Here is a 24,735-nt window from a genome sequence, read left to right as displayed (position 1 = left end):
CAAACCTTTTTCACCAAGGGCTGCATTTTGAAACATGTTTGATTGGGTCCACAGACTCGTGTTCAGCACATTGACTCATACAAATTCAAGTAGATTTAACAAAGCTTTGAAAGAACTGCCATTATTTTACAATTGGAGCATTAGGTTTAAGTCTGTATCACAATAAAATGTTTGTTATTGATCTTATAGTCATAGAATTACTTAGTTTTGCAAGACTCAAGTACAGTTTATGAATCCAGCAGAAAGTCTGAGGGCCAACAAAAATTGGTCTGAAGGCCACATTTGGCCCCTGGACCATAGGGCACATCTAGTTTGCTACTCCACTCACTGATTAGGCAGAACTATGGTGTGTTTTCCAGTGATGATATTGTGGTAGAAGCTGGCTCTCCATATGTTCTGGAGGAGGGCACATTCTTGGACATGCTTCATGCTTCACAGATTTCTTCTCCCTACACTGAGTCTCTTTATTAGTTCAGAATGCTCACATTGTTTTTAAATAGAATCTAGTAAAGCTACAGTTTCAGAGGGTTGATGTCTTGTTTCTATGGTAACACATGTATCCAATACTGTTTGACCCGATGTTCGGCTCCCATCTCAGTCAGTCTGTGTTGTGTCTGTCTCAGGTGACTATTGTGAGGTGAACCAGTGTCTGAATGGAGGAACCTGTGTGACCGGAGTGGGAGAAGACCCCTTTATCTGCATCTGTGCAGATGGCTTCGCAGGAGACACCTGCAATCTCACAGAGACAGGTATGTCCAGAGATCAGCTTGTCCAGAGAGCAGTATGGCCAGAGTGCCCAGACCTGTATGATTAACTGTATGTCCAGACTGTCAGACTGTAGTGCAGTGTTGGGCAATGCCAGGTTCAGGGTTCATGTCTGCCCCAGAATATAGCCTCTGGCTCCATAAGGGATTATTAGAAATATAAAGATGCACAACAAAGATTTAATCTCTTCTCTCTCACACACACACACACACACACACATTGTAAACATTCACAATATGTAAATTTTATTTAATTTAATTTAAAGCAGGTCCAAAGCAGAACCATTCCAGATTTGAACTAGGCCAAAAAAGACAACAATTGCTATACTTGTTGTAAACAATGACTAAGGCAAAAGAGGCCAGACAGAACTGACTCTACATTCTGTCAGTGTGTGAGCTGCAGAGGGCTCAGTACCACCTGAAAGAGTGAACCAGTGACTTAACAAGCCCACCAGCAATACAGCACTAGTATGTAGAATGAGGTGCTTGCATAAACACACATTTGTACTTTAAGTAAAGCAAGTTAAAATTTTCTGCACAATTTGTAATTCATTTAGAATATCTAGTTAATGTGATTTTCTTTTGTGGCATTCCTTTCAAATCCATTTCAGAACACCTTTGTTGAGGTTTAGACTACAGAGTTAGTAAGACAGAGGAACATTTAGACATATCAAATATATAACATATATAAATATACAACATATATAAATATATAACATATCCAGTTTTGATATAACATATCAGAACTAGGATTAAACTGGGACAAAACACAAAATTAAGCCTGGACCAAACCAGAACTAAACCAGGAGCAAAACAGCACCAAACCAAGTCTACATTAGACCTAAACTGGGCACAGGGCCTTTAATTGCACAAACCTAAATGTAATAGTTGTTTTTGTGTCTGACCCGTATCGGCCTGTGCCCCCTCCCAGGCCCCTGCAGCCCTAACCCCTGCCAGAATGATGGGACCTGCGAGGTGCTGGCTCCCACCAGACGAGGGGATGTTTTCAATGAGTACCTGTGCCGCTGCCAGCCGGGCTTCGAGGGAGCGCACTGCCAGATCAGTGAGTGTGCTGGAGCCACTTTCACCACAACACCCCCAGTCAGTGACTGTTAAAGCAGGCCTATTCTGCTAAATCTACTTTTCAAAGCTTTTAACCATGTTTTAGTTGTTTACCCTTCTCATTTATGCTCTCAAAGGTGTGTTTAGAGATTCGATTCATACATGCAGCATGCAGCGCTTTGTTGTGATGATGTTTACAGGGATGTAAGCATTCATTGGAAGTCAGTGGACTAGTTTTTTGTATTTAGTCTTTTTCAATTAATCTTTAAAATGTCCAAATTATAACGTAATGGTCCCCAGGTGTCATAGTTTATAACTTCATCGCGGACGCAAGCACGATAAGTCTTGACAAAATTTTTTTTTTAAATAATCATTACATGTGGAATATCCAACAGCAGCAACTATGAATCACTATTGGTAATATAATTTCAATATTTCCATCTTGTCACAGCTTGAGTGCAGAGGGAGCATTCAGCCTGTTCCAATGAAAAGACTCTTTCTGTGGCTCGGGTCTCATTTCTTTGGCTAATTAAGAGAGGCCACTCCAAGTCTCTTAGCATGCAGCAGCCCTCCGCACAGACCCACATCTTTTCTGTGCTCTTCCTTCATTGGGCTTCACCAAATGTGTCGAAGAATCCAGTATAAGCCTGTATTTGCATGTGAGAAGCAATGCTGAGAATGCAAGGCTTTGAAAAGTAGTTCTTCTCTTAGTATTCTGAAGTATCCCTCCGCCTACGGCCTGACCACCAATTGTAGTGTTTTTGCAGCCTGAAGTCAACTCCCAGCTCATTCTAGATGACGCAAGAGCTTAATTCATAGTTACAAGCTGAAATATACCATTAGCTAATGTGAGGGATGTGCAGGTTACTCATTTATTTTGGTCAGTAAGTACAGCACCACTACAATATGAACTGGAGAGGGAACTATTGAACTGATACTCAAAGTTTGGTTTTAAAATTAGATAGGTATACAAAAAGTATTTAAAAATAAAAACTGTTTGTGTCAAAACATTTGAGGTGGAGTATCCATTCTTGATTCAGGCTGGGTTGAAGATGATTTAGTCAATAAAACTGGTTTGATTAAATTGTGTAGAGAGTCCCTGCCTTACGCAGAGGAGTATCTTGGGGTCTTTTTTATTTACAGATTTACAGGCGGATCAATGCACTGTCTGCAGTGATGAGGTCGCTGTATCGGACTGTTGTGGTGAGGAAGAAGCTGAGTCCAAAGTCAAAGCTCTCCATTTACGGAGGAGGCCCTGGGGAGACCCAGGACACATTAGAGAGACTATATCTCTCGACTTGCCTGGGAATGCCTTGGGGTCCCACCGGAAGAGCTGGAGAAAGTGTCTGGGGTGAATCTGAGAGTCCCTGCCCCCAGGACCTGGTGCCAGAGGAAGAAAATGGATAATGAATATATTTAGATTAGACTGCGATTGGTCCTAAAGGACACTGACCAAAACCTGTGTCTTGTCCTTCATGTTTCATGCTCTGAGTCTGAGCCTTTCTTTGCCTTTCTATGCCAGACTTTACAGTAGAGCAGAGCTCTCCACCAGCAGCTTGCTGTTCCTCTCCAAGTTGCTCACCAGAGGCTTCATGAAATCTACAGTACATAAACCAGTTTGAATTTCAAACCATCTTCATGTATTACCAACAAAAGATTTCCTGGTTAATCACAAGTGCAGCTTTTAGAAAGTTTGAGTGTAGTATTCTCCTGTCTTCAGACAGGTATAAGGCAGTGACTCAGAACTGGCCAGAACTGAAAGGGATAGTTTGGGTTTTCTGACATGAATCTGTTTGGCATCCCCATCAGCAGTGTCGTGCATCCACACTGACTTACACTGAGTTGAGATACTGGCCGGTTTTGGTGCTGACGAAAGTAGTTTGGCACGTTGGCTGGAGACATTAAAATAAAGCGTTTTTCTTCTCAAAACAATGTGTTCAAAAGAGTGATACATTTGCATCATTTGCGTGCTGCCTGCAGGTGACAGCCGCGCACAGATCCATCATTTTCTTCAGTTGTTTGACAGTGTTTACGTGCTCAGACCGTCGCGACGTGAGAGAGCTAACGTGAGAGCTAGAGCCATAAGTATATAAGCTTGTATAAGATATATAAGAATATATCTAAAAAAAATGGTGCAGATTTGTGATTATCCACACACTTGTGAATCTCCGCACATATTTCACAGTTTCCTCTCACGGAAATTGCTCTGAGGCAATTTGGCTTCTGGGCTTAGGCTTCAATGTGGAAACCAAAGGTAAAAAAGCTATGTGTGTGCAGTGCCATGACTCACACACACACACACACACACACCACTTTCTTACTAGGCAATGTAAGTGTCTTGCCTAAGGACACAATGGCCATTTTGCCACTGGTGCCCCCTGTGGCACCTGATGTTCCCAGTGGTCTCCCATCCAAGTATTACCCAGGCCCAGCCTCTGAGCATCTGAGATCTGACAAGATCAGGTTTTGACAAGCTGGTATGGCCACGACCAGTTGTGTTTGGTCAGTTGTGGGTCAGTTGTGTTGGGTCAGTTGTGTTGGGTTCGTTGAGGGTCAGTTGTGTTGGGTCAGTTGTGTTGGGTTCGTTGAGGGTCAGTTGTGTTGGGTCAGTTGTGTTGGGTCAGTTGTTTGTCAGCACTAGACAGAGGCCAATCCTCTTAGAGCTTACAGGAACAGGAGCAATAACACAGTAACACAGGCCTATGTGCTGCTGTTACGTCACTGTCATCTGTCAGCCCCCGTGATGTCTGCTCCATCAGGTCAGCACTGGTCATGTCTGCTCCATCAGGTCAGCACTGGTCATGTCTGCTCCAACAGGTCAGCACTGGTCATGTCTGCTCCATCAGGTCAGCACTGGTCATGTCTGCTCCAACAGGTCAGCACTGGTCATGTCTGCTCCATCAGGCCACCATCAGGTCATCATCATTCTATAGACCAATCATATTTAATGCAGATGCGTGGCAGACTTCTTAAAGGTCTTAAGTCTTAGGTCACTAATAGAATTTATTTGGATCAACTTTTGTGAATCTATTTTTTGAGTTTTGATACTATGAAATAGACTCAGTATTTAATACCGATTCCAGCGTGATGATAATAAATAAATCTTTAGACAATAGATGGTCCATGTGTGTATACTAGTCTATGTTTCTTCTACTTGTTCTGATGCAGCTCAACATCATTCTGAAGACATTCAGGAAAGGTTAATTTCTGTCCTGTCAATGGAACTTTTTAGTATCGATATCTCCTCAAATGAAATGAGTATCAAGTTTGAACACTAGTTTTAAGATAAATTAGTATCTGATTTTCGATACTTTTGACAACCCTATTCTTGAATATGAAAACCACCAACACAGTATCAAATCCAATTTGAATACCAAGAAACAACATTTTATAAGCTAAAGTAGAGCTAATATGTGAACCTAACTACAACTTAACTTCAGTCTGTGGGCCTTACCATGTTTTGTTTTTGTTTTTTTTTAAATATTGATATCAATATTGGCTATGAGGTATCGGCGACATCAGTAATACAGATATCAGATATTGTTATTGCAAAAATCTGCCTAGATGGTCCACATTTTTTTCAGGTTTTTAGTAATTATTGCAAGATTTATTCTGAACCCTAGTATGGACTTCAAAATCAGATAGTAATCAATATTAAAACTAGTATCAAAATGAGATACTCATATGAGGAGATACTGATACCAACAAAGTCCCGCTGACAGGACAGTAAGGAACCTTTCCTGAATAGAATGATGTTGATCTGTATCAGAACAAGTATTCGAGCACATAGACTACACACATGCACCAAAATGAACCTACTGCACCACTGAAGATTACACACATATAAGACTTCATTGTGATATAAAAGAAAGTACTACAATTTAATGAAAATCATATTGTTTTGTCTAAAGACAGTTTATTATTATTATTATTATTATTATTATTATTATTATCACAATGAGTACTTAGTCTATTACTTAGTATTCAAAAAAAGTGTGAAATTTTGGTGTAATGACACCAGACATCAGAATGGACCAGTCTATTTTGGCACAGTGTGGAAGTCTCATTTGGCATTGAATTAATAACCTCTGGAATAAAAATGCAGTGTACAGTTTCATGTGCTGTCTCTTACTGGCAAATTCCAGAGTAAAACAGCACAGCTTAGAGGAAAGCCATGTATTTTCAGGAATGTGCTCTGGAAATGTCATTCATTTGCATTGCATTACTTCAGCTTGTTGTAGGAGGTCTATTGACACCTGCTGGTCATATGGGGACATGGTTCAATATTTTGTGTCATTCTCTTTATCCTTCAGCTGTAGTTAAAGTGGTCAATCCCGCCCTCTTGTGGACACTACCCGGCAGTACAAGACTTGCTTTGAGTGGCTTTCGTTGTAGCACTGTCATATTAACCCTGAGTCATATTCAGAGGTGGGAAGTACTCAGATACATTTACTTGAGTTAAATTTTTAAGAAATTTTACTTTTCAGTGTAGCATTTCTCATATACTTGTACTCCTACTTGAGTAATATTTATTTTGAAGTAACAGTACTGTTACTTGAGTAAAAATGATGGTTATTCTTTCCACACTGACAATATGAAATTATTTGAACATTTGTGTTTCTTGTACCGCTCCTTCAGATAGTTTGTCTCGTTTTTGTGTTTCATCCTTTGAAAATACCAGATTTTTCTCAGACCACTGCTTTGTCCTTCTTGTTGAATATTATTTTGAGGTAGGGTTAGTCTTACTTGAGTTTTTGGCTACTCTGCCCACCTGGCTTTATCTGTTGCTGACACAGAGCAGTTCTTTGTATAAAAGCATAAATAGCATTAACCCTGACCTCTGTTTGACCTTTAGAGGAAAACTATGTCAGCACCTGTGATTGAATCTAACCCTTAACCTGCTTGTCTTCAGCTGTAATGAGGTTTTTAAAGGTACACCATGTCACTTTTCTGGTGGAGGGCCTGCCATATGCTTTTCTTATGAAGAAGTCTTTGCTTGGCCAGGAATGTTCCACAGTCTTGTGCTGTCACCTTACTAAAATCTCTTTCTTTAGACAATAGAATGTGATTTTCGACATTAAATCATAGTACTTTCTTTATATTGCCATGTGTCCGTATATATCTGTGTAATGTGTAGTCCCTCAGTGGTCCATGTGCGTGTACTAGTCTATGTGCTCTGATACAAATCATTCCAAAGCTATTCAGGAAAGGTTCATGTCTGTCCAATGAATGTGACCTTTTAGTATCAGTACTGGCTCAAATTAGTATTCATGTCGATATTTTATTATTCTGGACTATTTATTAGAGCCCGACCGATATATCGGTTGGCCGATATTATCGGCTGATATGGGCACCTGGGACATATCGGCTATCGGCCGATATGCTTGCTGATAGGGGCCGATATTTTACGTGGGCATGTGATACATTGTTAAAAATCTTAGACTCTCTACATTCTGTTAATTTAATCCAATTTACAGACAGATAAATGTCCTAATATGTGGCTCCGCATCAGTATTTATCTACGGAGTCATTTGTCTGTGTGTGTCCATACTGTCCCTGAACACACCACAGAGTCGCGTCATTCACGTGCGTTTGTTTACACCCGCAGCTGGGCGCAACACTGAGATTATTTTCTTTTTACGGACAATCGGTTTGAGTCTGGATTTAAAGGACATTTATTAGTGCAGACTTGTGATGTGAGGAGGAGTCTGTATGAGCGGTGAGTGTTGGAAATATGTCCACTTTGAAGCTAGTTTTGGTCATTTGTATGGGTTAGCTGCTGTAGCTCCCGCACTTAAACAGGCTGTTTTCTATTGGTCTATTGTAAAGTGACTATATTGGCCGTATATTTGTTACTGGACCAGCACTGATATGTAAATGAGCTGTGAATAAACGTGTGAATTATGACATTTGCGCATATAATTAATTACCGCGGCGGGCACGTATTTACGGCTAAAGGCTAATAGCGATTGTTTATTTACTAATTATGGGTCGGTCGCGAACGAAATGACTCTTAGAGCCGACTCTTTGAAGCGAACGACGGGGGCCTGATCCTTATTGGGAGCCGTGTTTCTCTTTCTCTCACTTTTTTTCTCTTCACGCCGCGTGCAGACTCGTGGTTTGACAGCGGCAGCGGCTGAAAACGAAACTTTGAGAAATTTGCGTGTACATAGGATAAAAAAAATGAGCATATTTGGCTGTAGTTTAGCATAAAATAAATAAGTCCCGGTTTAGTCCTTTTTCAGTCCTGGTTCAGACCTGGTTCAGTCCTGGTTCAGTCCTGATTCAGTCCTGCTTTAGATGTGCTTTAGACCTGCTTGCAACAAAACAATCTGAAGAACCGCTTGGGAGCTAAAAGAACCAGCAGCTTTTAGTGAGCCGAGCCAAAAGAGCCGGTTCTCCAAAAAGAACTGGAATACCCATCACGAGTGTCTAGAATGTGATGCAAAAATGCCATTAAACCAACCTACTGTCTGTAAATATGATGTAAAGAGGCAGAATAACAATAAATGTCGCCTAAATAAACCCAATTTAAAATCCACCAGAGCCAAACCTAAGTTTTTTTAAACAATTCAAGATTTACAGTGAATTTTTACATCACTAAATATATCGGCGATTATATCGGCTATCGGCAGCTACAACTCCCATTATATCGGTTTCATATCGGCCACAGCAAAATCTATATCGGTCGGGCTCTACTATTTATTATTATTATCGATTAGTAGCTTTCCAACCTCATATGTCCATAAACTGATACATTTAACTTTTTAGAATGTCAGGTGTTTTATTTCTATTCAAGTTTGTCAGCCCTTCAGATTGAACGTAACCGGAGTAATGAGACCAAACCATTTGAAGTGGGTGTTCACAGTAAAAGTGATGAACTGTTCAACTAAATGTGTTGTGTGTCCTTTTCAGATGTGAATGACTGCGCCACCCAGCCGTGTAAGAACGGAGGGCGCTGCAGGGACCTGGACGGAGACTACACGTGCGAGTGCTCCTCTCCCTATGTGGGCAAACAGTGCCAGCTACGTACGTCTGCACCACACCCTCTCCCCGCAGAAACTACAGACTCTTCTAACCATGTTTATTTTTTATTTGTAGTTTGAAGCATTTCTGAGTTTACACATACAAATATACATACAGCTTTGGGATGTTACAATAACAAAATTTCACACTAGACTTCCAGATTACTGCTACCACTTTCTTATTGGGCCACTGTCCTCATTCGTGTTGTATTCTTTTACATGGGGCTGCCACTACAGACTACAAAACCGCTTTAAAACAGTGTGACTTGTTGATCACATGGACATTTTACAAACAATCAACCTACTTTATATCAGATTTTAGCAGCCAAACTTTTCTAAATTCTTGATTCAGTAAAATGAATAGGGCCCGAGCAATATGATTTTTTTGGATCTGGTATGATACCGACAAAAGAGGTGCCGATAGCCACTAGTGATGTAAAAATTCACTGTAAATCTTCAACTTAAGATAGAACTTAGGTTTGGCTCTATTGGATATGATAATGTGTGTGCACTGCGGTAATTAATGATATCTGTAAATGCAGACCACTTTTGTTCACAGTTCATTTACATAACAATGCGGGTCCAGTACTGTCACTATAGTCTCTTTATAGTATGCTTTTGTAAGAGAAAACAGGCTGTTTATGAGGGTATCTTATAGCAGCTAATTAATGAGAACGCATGACAAGTAGCTCCAAAAATACACACATTCCAAAATGACATATTTGCAACATTCACCACTCACACAGGCCCCTCTCAGATCACAAGTTTTCACAAATGTTAATCCTGACTCAAAATGATCGTCTATAAAAGGAATATAATACCTGGTGTAAACAACAGCACAGACAAATGGCACCTCTGATGAATACTGATGCAGTGCCACATATTAGGACATTTATCTGTTTGTAAATAGGATTAAATAGACATAATATAGAGAGTATAAGCTTGTTGGCTATACTCTAGCTATTGGTCGGACCCTAGAAATGAATAGGATTCCTGCTTAACCAGAAGTGCCACCACAAAGAAAGTTTAGCGGCATATGGAGGCAAATGTGAATAGTTTTTTTTTTGGTTTTTTTTCTTCATTATTTTTATATTATATATATTTTAATATAAATATATAAATATAATATATTTTATTTTTGGGGGCATCCCTTATACACATATCTCATACAATACACCTGCACATACATATACATACACAAGTTATTATTTTGACATCTTTAGTTACAAATTACAATATATTAAACACTGTTATATTTGACTGTGCAGGCGGGTCTAGCCTTTACTACAAGGGATCATTAAATCAACACTGTGTAAGTAGGTATGTGTGTTTGGTGATTTAACATGCGAGTATCTGTGTGAAGGCTGCATTTCCTTGCTGGGCATGGAGGGCGGGGCTATCGTGGAGTCCCAGATTTCCGCCTCCTCGGTGCACTACGGCATCATGGGACTTCAGCGTTGGGGCCCAGAGTTAGCCCGACTCAACAACCAGGGCATCGTCAACGCGTGGACCTCAGCTGCTCATGACCGCAACCCCTGGATCCAAGTCAGTGTCCAGACTGTACTTAGACTGTACTTAGACTGTACTTAGACTGTACTTAGACTGTACTTAGACTGTACTTAGACTGTACTGTGCTCATTTGTCTAAAATGATTGACTTAATGGGTTCATATTGCACTATGTGTTCAACTTGTTTAGTTTCATTCACGCATGTTTAACACACAAACCCTGCACATGATTTCAGCCTTGGAGTTTCCAATCTTTACTGAACAAACAGTAAAAGGAGCTGTTAATTGAAAACTACTACTTCATAACATCACAAGGTGGAACAGAGCATTTTGAGCTTTGGAGATGTAAACAGACAAGCCCCTAATGATGGCTAGAACTGATGAAGTCACTTGGATGAGTGGAGAAAAATCTTCACTCTAAAACTTTTGTCCAGTTGACAGAATTGAATTTTTCTTTTGCTTTGCATAATATAGAACCTTTAAACAATGTAAGCCTTAAATAAAAAGTCATTATTATGACTAAAAGTAGAGAGCAGAGACAAGACCCTAGTACTACTAAACTCAACGTGTCTCTACATGTTCCTTGAAGTAATGGCATATCATTTATAATGATTAAAATAAAAATGAGATTTTTTATCAGATTATAAAAGATAAAAAACAAACATAAATGAATGAATGAAAAGAGCGAGTAGAGACTAGATCCAAGTTCCACTATTCAGTCGAACCACAAACCAGGCCAACACGTCTGTGCATGTCCCTGAAACAATGGCATATAATTTATAATGATTAAAATGAAAAATATTATTAAGCTATTATGGATTTGGTCGACTAAATTAACTGACACGTTGGTGAGCTAAAACTAAAAATCATTTGGTTTAAAAAAAAAAAAAAAAAAGGCCAAAACAAATCTTTTCCTGTCAAAATGAACATGAATAATGTTTTTTGGTTTTTTTTATTCTACACCAGGCATGTCCAAACTATGGCCCGGGGGCCAAATGCAGCCCTCAGACACATTTTTCTTGGCCCTCAGACTTCCAGGTGATTTGGCCCAAATTAAATTGCATCAATTAAAAAATATTTTTTTACTGCAAGTTTTTTGAAAATCTACCTTGATAAAGCTAATGTTGAATATTTAGTGTGTGGTTTTAAGGATCTTAGCATGAATAAAGACGATGGCTCATTCTAACGTGTTAATCATGTACATATTTCAATTATTAACTGTACTGAGCACCCGTCTACGGCTCTCGATCGGCCCTCTGCTTTGTCTGTGTTTAGATATGTGGCCCTTGATGAAAAAAGTTTGGACACCCCTGTTCTACACCATCACCATGACACTAAATCTGCACATTACACTACCTCATGCCTTGAATGTCTGTTAATGTTCAGGAAATTAATATTTTTTATTAGTTTATTAGTAGTAAGACAAAAATAAATCAAATGAGACATCAAGACTCATTGTTCAAGAAGAAGAAGAAAAAAATCATAATAATGTCTTTTGTCACTTTTGTTACTAGCCATACAATCTATCGCAGATCTGTTTGTGTGGCTGTAGTGACCCGGTCCACATGGGCTTGATTTATTATAGTTAATTTTTGGCTTATAGTCTGTACCATGCTCATGATTTGTGCATCACTTATAGTCTGTACCATGCTCATGATTTGTGCATCACTTATAGTCTGTACCATGCTTTCTGTGTGACAGATCGACATGCAGAAGACCATGAGGCTCACGGGGATCATCACTCAGGGAGCCAGCCGCTTGGGCGCAGCAGAGTTCATCAAAGCCTATAAGATTGCATTCAGCTTGGACGGTCAGAGCTACAGCACTTACAAAGCAGAAGGCCAGAGGCGGGATAAGGTGAGACTAAAAGGTTTAAACCAACTAGATTTCAGCACTGAAACTGGCAACCCCAATGAGAGTCCTATTGTAGACCTTAAATAATCCGGAATTAGATCTGGCGGTACTCTGAAAGTCGAATATATTTGGATTTAGAGCCATGGCTATATATTTCAATAATATTCCGAACACAAAATATACAATAATAGTACAGTACTAATATTGTTGAACTATATAACTCATACATAGTTTTCAGTTTACACCCAGTAAATCACCCATAGAGTCACACAAGTCCCTCTTCACCATCTGAAATGATTATTTTGTATCATTCAATACACGCATCAAGAATCTCGGACTTCTGGTCATTGCACAATGCATACTGGGAAGGATTTTCTGAAAAAGTGAGCATCAAACCGCCATGTTTGTTTTCCCAGTGGGATGCGTCTATTGACAACGCCGATCTATTCAAGTCTTTTGAACCATATCACTTTTGTTTCTAGTTCTGATATTGTCATATTTTAGTTTTGGGATTCGGACATTGTTAATTCTGTGTTTGTTGGATCCTAACAGCTGAAAACGGCTCGAGAAATTTGTTTGCGAACTCCATAAATGCAAAAGTGAATCAGATGTGTGTGACTGCAAACCTCTGTTCAAACTGTTTCTCTTCACAACGGAATTGAAAAATAGTGAAAGGCGAAGGCGATGGGCAGGATTGATCCACAGGAAGGATGAAAAAGGAAACTTTTGACTGCCTAAATCATCCCAATTTTGCAGCGAACATTTTGTATGTGGAGCGACATCAAAGCAAAATCGCGATCCCTCCCAGCCTCGGTTACGAATTTAAAAAGTCAACGCCAAAGCGAAAGGCACCAGCTGTTTGCCAAGAAACACCTTCCACTGCAAAGAAACCAAGACTTAATGTTGCTGTAAAACCACAAGAACAAGAAAGTGCAGCTCAGTCTGTTTGTCTTCTGCACCTCTCATTTAACAAACGGGATCCCACTTTGATCCACATAGAAAATGTTCGCTGCAAACTCAGGATGATTTAGTCAGTCAAAGCTTTTTCGTCCTTCCTGTGGATCAATCCTGCCCATCGTCTTCGCCTTTCACTATTTTTCAATTCGTTGGGAAGGGAAACAGTTTGAACAGAGGTTTGCAGTCACACACATCTGATTCCCTTTTGCATTTATGGAGTTTGCAAACACACTTCTCGAGCCATTTTCCACTGTTAGGATCCAACAACCACACAATTAACAATGTCCGAATCCCCAAACTAAAATATGACAATATCAGAACCAGAAACAAAAGTGATATGGTTCAAAAGACTTGAAAAGATTGACTTTGTCAATAGACGCATCCCACTGGGAAAACAAACATGGCGGTTTGATGCTCACTTTTTTCGGAAAATCCTTCCCAGTATGAATTACGCAATGACCAGAAGTCCGAGATTCTTGATGCATGTATTCAGTTTATTTTTGTAGAGGCCAAAATCACAGCAGCAGGGTTTTACCAAATAGTTGATTTAAGCTTTGTTATAATGCGGTTACTCCTCAAAAACAGACCTGGAGTTGTGTTTTGTTTTATTCACACATGTTTGAGGAAAGTGCAGTAGAGGCTCTTTAATAACAGCCTGTAGATAGCAGAGCCTGATGTGTGTGTGACGTGTGTACTGAGGCCTGTACTCATGTTGGTTCTTCTAAGGTTTTTGTGGGGAACGTGGACAATGAGAGCACAAAGACCAACCTGTTCGACCCCCCCATCGTGGCCCAGTACATTCGCATCATCCCAGTGGTGTGCCGGCGAGCCTGCACCCTGCGCATGGAGCTCGTGGGCTGTGAGCTCAACGGTAAAACTCGCACTGAGATATGAGTCTGTCACTGGACCAATGCAAACAGGACAAACAACAAAACTGTTCCAGAGATTAGTTTCACTTTGGCATAACAACTTCAGGTCAGAGTATACAGCCATTTAAAAATCAGAATAACCTGGTTTATAGTTATGGTAGGGCTGCTCGATTATGGAAAAAATTATTGTCACGATTATTTTGGTCAATGTTGAAATCATGATTATGCTTACACGATACACGATGCATTTATTCAGCATTCCTCTCTCAAAAAAGAAAAAAAGACACTTTGGTATTGATAATTTAAGCAAAACTTTCAAATTGACAGTAAATATAGGCTATATATCTGTACGTTACAGCAGTTCTGCGATGTGTAAAACATAAAATGAATAAAATATACTTTGAACATGAAATAAGACAGAAAAATATAAATGTATCCAAAATAAGCTATATATCCAGCTGTTCTACAATCAATATTTAAAAAAAATAAAATAAATATAGTTAAATAAAATTAACTTTGTTAAATTGTTTCAACTCGATTATGTGAGTTTGGAGATCAGTTTGACACACAAATCAAAATTGCGATCAAAATTCAATTAATTGTACAGCCTTAAGTTTGGAGGTATTATTCATTCAAAATGGCATTTTTGGATCTTTCAATCATGTTATAACATTGTTCCATCTTCAAACATGCCCGAAATGATTTTATATGTCATCCGTGCATGTTAATGTAATCTTGCGATCGCAAAGGAGATATTCGATTTGTCAATTGGACAAAAATGTATTAAGTCGAATACGTTTCGCAGCTCATCCAAGCTGCTTCTTCAGTTCTGGTCAAAATGCTTCTTTATACTTATGCTTCCAGATACTTCCTTATATCTTTCTGCAGGGAGGAGCTAACCTGGCTCCCTCCTGGGCCCTACTTGAACCTTGTTGACAGTTACAGTACGGGCTTAGGTCATGCACGCTCCAGCAGAGCCATTTTTCTATACAAGAGCAGGTTACAAAACACTATAACGTCACAAACCTGATGTGATGTGCAATGGTTTTATTAGTGGAATGCATGCTGAGTGTTGTGATGGAGCTCTGAGGGGAGTGAGCAGGGAGAGCAAAACCAATTAAAAAAATTAATAACCCATAGAAGTGTAAAAAACTGAATGTCCCATACATTTACAGAGGCCCCTTTGCTCTAGATCAAACTATGACATCAAACTCTAAAATGTGGTGAACGCCCAATAACATAGACAGACAATCGTGTTAATTTAAACAAGCACGAACATCTGCTTTGAGACTGTCATACATGAAGTGCCCAGAGCGAGAGCAGAGCACATCATGTTCTGGTTGTCTCTGCGCAGAACACAGGCAGAGCGCAAGTCCGTCCTGTCACCGCTGTCATTAGGAGGGCCATGGTGTGTGTCAAATGACATGTTAGCGCGAGGCATTCCTTTGTTTTACAGTCTTGTTTTCAGGACTGTGGTCACATACTCTCACACCACAGGGACAATCTGCTGCTCATTAGAAAAACAAACTGTTACCCACCACCACAAAGTTTGAGCTCGTACTTACGCAACACGGTGCTAATGTTGCACAGACACTTTTCATTGTGTTGTTTGGACAGAGCCGTGTGGGTCAAATTCTCACATGGAGGAGTTGTCTACAAATCATCCGACTTTGGCGAAATGAATATAGACACCAGGATAATTCTTTATTTTCCAGAGGAGCTGAAACACTGTAATGTTATTCTTAAAGGTCCTATATTACCCAGAAACAACTCAGTGAGGTTTAAGCCATGTTATTATACTGCTACCTCTGCAAAAACAGACCTGATGTTTGTTTCAGTCACACATGTTTGAGTAGTCCTGCATTATTAGGTGCTCTACATCAGTTTTAAAAGCTCCGTTCCACCTTGTGATGTCATGAAGTGGTAGTTTTAAAGTTAAGAGCTATTTTTAGAAAAATTTGAAATAAACTTCTTTACTCTAGAATACATTACAGTAACTGTACGTTTTTGAAAATATATTTTTGTTTTACCTTCTGTTCAGTTCAGATTGCACTGAGGAGTGAAGCAGTTTCAACAAGATGCACCTTCAAAATGTGTCAATTCCAGGGCTTATCCAAATGATTCTAGTGAAGGTGTATGTAAAAATAATTCTTGTATCACCACTCAGTGACTTCACAATGTGGAGCAGAGAAGAACACAGCCTAAATGTGTGTGATTTGTTTGTTAAACATGTGTGACTGTAGGTCTGTTTGCGATGAGGATACAACATCATAACAACGTTTGCTTTATGTAGAGTCTTTAATTAGAAAACCTCTGTCTGTGCTGGCGTCTTGTGTGAGCGCCCGGGCCTTTCACTTGAAGCTTTGGTTTAGAGCTGCACAATATGACATCAAAAGATTTGATTGTTTAGTTTTGCTATAAGGACTTTGTATAATTGTTATTCATAAGTCAAACAAAATAAAATATTGACAGACACTAATCCCAGACTACATTTGGACTAAATAAAGACTTCAGTTCTTTAACTAAACTTAAAAAAAAGGATGATTTTGCGATGTATTGTGCAGCTCTAGTTTTGTTCCTGCTTTGCTTCGGGAGTCTCACTGGCTGTTTCTGTCTCTCTCTCTCTGGCCATGCTTCACTCCTCTCCTGCTCGCTCCTCTCTTTCTCTCTCTCCCCTCTCCTGCTCACTCCTCTCTCTCTCCTCTCTCCTGCTCACTCCTCTCTCTCTCCTCTCTCCTGCTCGCTCCTCTCTTTCTCTTCCTGTCTCTCTCTCTCTGGCCATGCTTCACTCCTCTCCTGCTCTGCTCTCTCTCTTTCTCTTTCCTCTCCTGCAACACTCCTCTCTCTCTTGGTCTCTCTTCCCCACTCTCTTCCGTCTACTGCTCCTCTTTCTCTTCCTTTCTCTACTCCCTTTCCTGCTCCGCTCATTTCTCTCTCTCGCTCTCTTTCTCTCCCTATTTCTTCATTCTCCTGCTCCACTCTCCCTCTCGTTCTTTCTCTCTCTTCTCTCTCTCTTCCATGTCTTGCTCCACTCCTCTCTCTCTCTCTCTCTCTCTCTTGCTTTCTCTTTCTCTTTCTTTTCGTCTCTCTCCCTCTCCTGCTTGTCCCTCTTTCTCTCTCTCCATGTCTCTTTCTCCCCTCTCCTGCTCCACTCCTCTCTCTTTCTCCCTGTTTCTCTCTCTGTTTGTCTCTCTCCCCTCTCCTGCTCGCTCCTCTCTTTCTTTTTGTCTCTCCCCTCCTCCCCTCCTCTCTCTCTCTTTTTCTGTGTGTCTCTATCCCCTCTCTCCCCCCTCTCCTGCTCGCTCCTCTCTCTCTCCCCTCTCCTGCTCGCTCCTCTCTCTCTCCTCTCCTGCTCGCTCCTCTCTTTCTCTTCTTCTCTCTCCTCTCTCCTGCTCGCTCCTCTCTTTCTCTTCCTCTCTCCCCCCTCTCCTGCTCGCTCCTCTCTTTCTCTTTCTCTCTCTCCCCTCTCCTGCTCGCTCCTCTCTCCTCTCTCCTGCTCGCTCCTCTCTCTCTCCTCTCTCCTGCTCGCTCCTCTCTTTCTCTTCCTCTCTCTCCTCTCTCCTCCTGCTCACTCCTCTCTTTCTCTTCTTCTCTCTCCTCTCTCCTGCTCGCTCCTCTCTTTCTCTTCCTCTCTCTCCTCTCTCCTGCTCGCTCCTCTCTTTCTCTTCCTCTCTCTCCTCTCTCCTGCTTGCTCCTCTCTTTCTCTTCCTCTCTCTCCCCTCTCCTGCTTGCTCCTCTCTTTCTCTTCTTCTCTCTCCTCTCTCCTGCTCGCTCCTCTCTTTCTCTTCCTCTCTCTCCTCTCTCCTGCTCACTCCTCTCTTTCTCTTCTTCTCTCTCCTCTCTCCTGCTCGCTCCTCTCTTTCTCTTCCTCTCTCTCCTCTCTCCTGCTTGCTCCTCTCTTTCTCTTCTTCTCTCTCCTCTCTCCTGCTCGCTCCTCTCTTTCTCTTCCTCTCTCTCTCTACTCTCTCCTGCTCGCTCCTCTCTTTCTCTTCTTCTCTCTCCTCTCTCCTGCTCGCTCCTCTCTTTCTCTTCCTCTCTCTCCTCTCCTGCTCGCTCCTCTCTTTCTCTTCCTCTCTCTCCCCTCTCCTGCTCACTCCTCTCTTCCTCTTCCTCTCCGTCTGTCCCCTCGTCTGCTCCTCCCTCTCTTTTGCATTGACAGTGTATTGGAACACGGCAGGTTGCTCGGAGCCGTTGGGGATGAAGTCTCGTCTGATCTCGGATAACCAGCTGTCTGCGTCCAGCGCTCACCGCACCTGGGGCATCGACACGTTCACCTGGCACCCGCAGTACGCCCGCCTCGACAAGCAGGGCAAGACCAACGCCTGGTCACCCGCCAGCAACAACCACTCCGAGTGGCTGCAGGTCAGAGCCATATCAGGAAGTACACAGACATGTCAGGAAGTACACAGACATGTCAGGAAGTACACAGACATGTCAGGAAGTACACAGACATGTCAGGAAGTACACAGACATGTCAGGAAGTACAGAGTCATGTCAGGAAATACACAGACATGTCAGGAAGTACAGAGACATGTCAGGAAGTACACAGACATGTCAGGAAGTACACAGACATGTCAGGAAGTACAGAGTCATGTCAGGAAATACACAGACATGTCAGGAAGTACACAGACATGTCAGGAAGTACACAGACATGTCAGGAAATACAGAGACATGTCAGGAAGTACAGAGCCATATCAGGAAATACACAGACATGTCAGGAAGTACACAGACATGTCAGGAAGTACACAGACATGTCAGGAAGTACAGAGACATGTCAGGAAGTACAGAGTCATGTCAGGAAGTACAGAGCCATATCAGGAAGTACAGAATCATGTCAGGAATTACAGAGTCATATTAGGAAGTACAGAGTCATATTAGGAAGTACAGAGTCATATCAGGAAGTACAGAGCGAAATCAGGAAATACAGAGGCGTATCACAAAGTACAGAGACATGTCAGGAAGTACAGAGTCATATGAGGAAGTACAGAGCTATATCAGGTAGTACAAACCAGAGCTATAACAGGAAGTACAGAGGCATATGAGGAAGTACAGAGCCAGGAAGTACAGAGGCATATCAGGAAGTAAAGAGCTATATGAGGAAGTACAGAGGCATATAAGGAAGTACAGAGACATGTCAGTAAGTACAAAGACATGTCAAGAAGTAAAGAGGCATACCAGGAAGTACAGAGCCATATGAGGGGGTGGGATAGTGGTTCTCTTTTCTTCCAACAGATGTTGCATACCTTATTTTAACTATAAATGACAAATAACTTAACCTAATGTTTTTGTTCTTTGACCCTCACCAAAAACGTGCCTGGAGAGGTTTGCCATCCATGCATGTTTGAGTAATTTAACGATCTTTCCCGGGCTCTATTCGAACCCTCTTTGTGGTTAGCCTTAAGATTCTGTCCAAAACCACGCAACAATTTTTCATAAATATACAAAGGTGTGATGCAAAACAATACACTACAACTTCACAGACCTGATGTGATGGGTTGTTGGGTGTTGTGATAGCGCTCTGAAGGGGGGATGACTTAACACAGAGAGCAAAGCGAGGGGAGACTGACAGGGTCAAAAACAAAACTGAAACTAATAAAATATTTGAATATGTTGTTTTCGGCGACTATAGCAAAAGAAAAATCAAAAGTAGCATGGTGATCTAAATATGCCATGTGTTATTAGAGCTCACAGACAGTGAAATCACAGACAGTGGTTTATTTTAAAACTAATCAGATTAAACATGAGTGACCCTTATCTGGCACGGATGTGACTTTTAAGAGAATAGACTACATAGATTTCACCTTAACTCTGAAATATCTGGTGTACTTTTCACCTTCTTATATCATTAAAAAGGGTCCCTGGAGATGTGTGTGGAAAATATAATAAATGATAAAGCCCTGTGCATGTATAACGTTTACTGATAATTGGGACAGTTTAAAAGATGTGAAATTGATTAAATAGTGAAAAGATGATGTGCTCTGTCTAATGTGCAGATGTTGTAGTTACATAGTAGGTGAATCACTCATGTAAATGTAACACACACAAGAAGTCAACTAATGCAAATGAAGAGTATTTAGCAAAAAGCATGGGGGATCATAGACTATTTAATGCTAATCGACAATAAACTTACCATTTGAATTGTTATGAGACAAAGGTTGAATCATTCAAATAAAGCCAAATACAAAAAATATATGGATGTAAAATTCATCCATAGCTGAATTAATGTATAGCCTGATTAGCTGCTTTCAGGCTTTTCTGTAATTGATAATGTTACATCTAACTGAAACAATAATCCACTATCTCTGAAACTCAATTTTTTTCAAGTATGTTCACTGCAACTCACGCTGTTAGTTTCTGTGGGAATTCTGGGTGTGTATTATAATGTTGTTTATGATAACTGCAGGTGGATCTTGAGAAGACAAAGCGCATCTCAGGCATCATCACACAGGGAGCCAAGGACTTTGGAGTGGTGCAGTTTGTGTCTGTGTTCAAAGTGTCATACAGCAACGACGGACAGAGCTGGAGAGTTCTAAAGGATGAGAGGACCGGAGAGGACAAGGTAAGATGTGGGCTCTTAGTGGTGCTGATCATAGTGTTGTCACAATGCTAAAATTTCAAACTTGATTTTGATTCTAAGGAATAGACTCGATACTCTACCGATTCCAGTACCACAATGATAAAAATAACTCACTTTCTTTAGACAATAGAATAGAATGTGATTTTCAGCATTAAATAATAGTACTTTCTTTTATATTCCAAAGGTTCATTTAGGTTTTGGTTAGTTTTAGTGTTCATTAGTATGTGGATATTGATACTAGTGTGATGAATACTGTTCTCTATATACTTAAAGCTGAAGTGACATGTTGGAAAATCCTGATCTAAACTGTCACAGGCTGATGGCAAAACATGACAGAAAAGCATGCCACTGAAAGTGTTATTTTGTAGACATTTCTGAGTACAATCTGTAATGACATGTCATGTCATGACGTCTCAAGTCCTTTCAGCACTGCAATCATGATTTTAGGAGCACCATCATTTCCTCCACAAAATCTCCTGTCTTACTCTGCATAAAAGCCACTAACCGTGTAGTTTAGATCTGTACAAACATGTTCTGAAATGTGATTCTTGTAATTAGTTCATTTTTCAGTTTTTTTTTGGCAGTTCTGCTTGACGTGTTTACTTATATGAACTTTGAACAGAATCCTGAAAAGTGCTAGTAGATATTTGTTGCAAAAGCAGGGCTTGTTTTCTGCCTTAGAACTGATTTAAAAAACACATTAACTAAGGTTGTCAACTAAGGTTGTCAGAAGCATCGAAAGTAGATACTCATCTGAGCAGATCTGAGCTGATCGATACTAAAAAAGTTACATTCACATGCCAGACATGAGCCTTTCCTGAATAGTTTTAGAATGATGTTGAATGAAGAGCACATAAACTATTATACACCCACAGACCACCATGAACCTACCTGGATCTAGAGGGTTTACACACAAACAGGAATAGAAAAGAAAGTAATATGATTTATATATTTTTGAAAATCACATCATATTGTCTAAATAGTGTTTTTTTTTTTTTGTCATCATCATGGTATCTGAATCAGTAATGAATATTGAATCTATTCCTTAGTATTACAATGGACTTTTCATTTTTTGTACTGTGACAACTCTATTCACTAAAAGTGAAAAGAATATATTTGTTTTGCATTATTTTCCACGTTCTGCACAAGTCCTTGCTGTGTTCATGTTTATTGGCATGTGCCTCCTGGGCTTCCATAGAAGTGAGCGTGCTCTCTCTGTATGTGACACAGTCTGGCTCAGGCCAGAAACCATATGGATTATTTGAACTGATACTGATATCCATTATTTGGCCTGCTGCTGTGACCAGTGACCAATCTTTTTCAATACCAAATATTTAGCTTTTAAAATCCATAGCAAGGCCCGCAAATGTAACTTGAGTTAATTTGTGATTGTTACTTTAACTTTTCACTATTGTAAAAATAATAACAAAATGTTTTTAACTGGCATATAAAATAATATGTTACATGTTTGTGTAACTGACAGCCATATAATGCTCTTGTATTTCCATTTTGACCAGGCTTGACATGTTCATATTAACCCGCTCTACATGATCATGGTGTCTTTATTCTGCTATTTTGTCTGTAAAGTAAGATATGAATATTAATATTATACCAGACAAATCAGACACCTTCTTTCACTGAGGTCACTTCCACACGAAAATATGAAACTCAGGTCCAAATTTGTTCATATAACTGCCAGCTTCAGTGAGCTTCATTTGACTGGAGCAGAATGCTGTGGGTGACGTCACACTCTGATAGTCCACTTGTTTATACAGTGATGTTGTAAAATGTTATTTTAAACTTTTATTTCTGAAAGCGCACATAGAGAATGGGGCAGCAAAAAATATCATGTCATGATATTGCCTGATACCAACACTGGAACAGATATATCGCCTATCCCTACACATCCTGTCAGTGTGCAGTTTCGGCTTGTTCAGCTTTTTGATGAAATGTCAAATGTAATGAGAAACGCCTGTGTTGTGCTGTTCACCTGATCCTCAGATCATCTCATAAACAGAACTCGAGCTTTGAACTTTTACTGAGCCTAAAATGCTGACTTAATGAAGCCGCCCAGGGCTCTGTCTGGGACCAGAGTGTGGGTGGAGCAGGTACAAATCACTCCTAAATACCTTGAGGGAGGCTGTCAGCGTTCGACGACTCACTGATATCTACATGGGTTTAAAGGCCCATATTACACTATTTCTGATCAATGTTCTAATGTCGTTTCCTCATCACAAACAGACCTGGAGTTGTGTTTTGTTTCATTCACACATGTTTAGCACACAAACCCTGTACATTTAGGTTGCTGTACTGTGTTTTTAAACCCCTTCCCTTTGATACCCCTTCACTAGAATCCATGGATAATGTCAACCATGGAACTGTGAATCTCAACGGAACAAAAGGTAAAAGTGTGTGTGAATAAAACAAAGCACAACTCTGCTTATGATTTTGAGGAGGCCACAACATTCTAAAATGGCTTAAAATACATTATAATAAACTTGAAACAAGACAGTAATACTGACTATATAATTATAAACTACCCAAATCAAATGAAGATGATTTTTTGCAGTGTAAATGTTATTTTATTTATGTTATTATTCTTTTCAGTCATTTGTCTGTCTATTGGGTGTCTGTTTGCAGCTGTTCCGAGGCAATGTGGACAACAACACTCACAAGAAGAACGTGTTTGAGCCACCGTTTTACGCCCGCTACGTGCGTATCCTGCCCTGGGAGTGGCACGAGCGCATCACCCTGCGCATGGAGCTCCTGGGCTGTGATGACTAGGCCTGCTCCAGTGCCTCCAACCACATAAAGCCCTGCCAGCCCCCTCAGGTTTCCTCAGGCCCTTCTCAAGCCCCCTCCAGCTCTCAGCCAGCCTCCTCCATCTCCCTGAGGCCCTCTCAAGCTCGCTGCTGCCTCCTCTAGCTTCCCTGAGGTCTTCAGCCGCTCAGGCCTCCTCCAGCCTCTCAGGCTTCAGCTCATCTCCAGCCTCCTCAAGCCATCCCAGGTCCATTCACAGGCTCCTTCAAGCTCCTCTCAGGCCTCCTCCAGTCCCTCTCTGGACCCTTCTCAGACCTCAGCTCAACTCCAGTCCCCTCAAACCCTCCCAGGTCTCTTCACAGGCCACTTCAAGCCCCTCTCAGGCCCCCTCAGCCCCCTTCAGACCACACCGCACTACTCCTGTGGTTCTAACTCTTTTGGATAAGTAGTGGGACTGTAACACCTGTAGCACTTTCGTGTTTTATAATAACATTGATATTGCACTCTGCATTAACAATGAAGTATTAGTACAGTTCATATTGTTTCTTAGAAAAGAAAGTGGTTGAATATTTCTCATGCCTTTTGTACACTGATCCAGGTATTTTGTTCATGTTTTAAATATAAGAGTTGTAAGTTCAGTTGACACTAACAGCACATATCTGTAACATAGGGAAATAGTGTTAACAGCTTGGGCTGCACTGCACATGAAAAACACTCTACCTTTTAACAGTTTACAAGCGTTCCAGTGTCCCGGTTATGAGCCTCATCCTGGTTATAGTATTCTGGATATCGCGTTTACACCCGCCCAAAGAAACAGGACACTGTCCCTGTGTATTATTATTATTATTATTATTATTAGTGTTTGAGTTGAGTTGTTTTGGTTGGTTTGAGTTGTTTTGGGAAAGTAACTGCTCACTGCCATGTTTGTTACTTGAGTTGCACGTGCTACATGAATACTATCTGAATATCCCAGTGAGATACTGACATATCCAGGATACTGCATAACCGGGATACTCAAGCACATGTACACACTCCATGATTAGTATTGGAATAACAATATTATTGAAAATATTTTAATATACATTATTAGTCAAACTGTTCAAAAATAAAAACGGGGAAACTGATTATTTGGTGTGATTTTGTAGAGCCCTTATACTACATCCCACTCATAATTTAGACTAACGCGGCCAGTTTTCTAGTTAAAATATTTGACACAGTTTTGTCTGAATCGTGCAGAGGAGTTCCGTTTTCTTCTAAAATCTGTTTGGGATTGTTTACAGTAAATTTGAAGTATCAGATAGAAGTGGTTTAAATGTTTTTATATCTTTGTGGATCTGGAACTGAGATCAAATAAACTGTT

At 40.4% G+C, this 24,735-nt stretch overlaps 1 protein-coding gene across 4 annotated transcripts in view; it reads left to right on the top strand.

Moving 5' to 3' along the window:
• Positions 1–24,735, top strand: part of LOC110174514 (lactadherin-like) — a 30,970-nt gene extending 6,235 nt beyond the window's left edge. Inside the window, exons 2-11 of one of the 4 annotated variants that reach the window (XM_055154859.1) lie at positions 624–749; positions 1,696–1,827; positions 8,742–8,855; positions 10,215–10,396; positions 11,325–11,396; positions 12,060–12,215; positions 13,896–14,040; positions 18,216–18,400; positions 20,442–20,597; positions 23,256–24,735. In XM_055154859.1, the coding sequence (XP_055010834.1) occupies positions 624–749; positions 1,696–1,827; positions 8,742–8,855; positions 10,215–10,396; positions 11,325–11,396; positions 12,060–12,215; positions 13,896–14,040; positions 18,216–18,400; positions 20,442–20,597; positions 23,256–23,399 (1,412 nt within the window). In that variant the 3' untranslated portion in view covers positions 23,400–24,735. Of the gene's footprint in view, positions 1–623; positions 750–1,695; positions 1,828–8,741; positions 8,856–10,214; positions 10,397–11,324; positions 11,397–12,059; positions 12,216–13,895; positions 14,041–18,197; positions 18,401–20,441; positions 20,598–23,255 lie in introns of all 4 variants that reach the window. The other 3 variants (XM_055154858.1, XM_020940615.2, XM_020940613.2) reach the window with 3 other exon arrangements.

Source organism: Boleophthalmus pectinirostris, unplaced genomic scaffold, assembly GCF_026225935.1.
Source record: "Boleophthalmus pectinirostris isolate CB_2022bp ecotype Guang Dong unplaced genomic scaffold, ASM2622593v1 HiC_scaffold_19, whole genome shotgun sequence".
In the NCBI taxonomy this organism is placed as follows: domain Eukaryota; kingdom Metazoa; phylum Chordata; class Actinopteri; order Gobiiformes; family Gobiidae; genus Boleophthalmus; species Boleophthalmus pectinirostris.
This window is presented reverse-complemented; position numbering and strand designations above follow the sequence as displayed.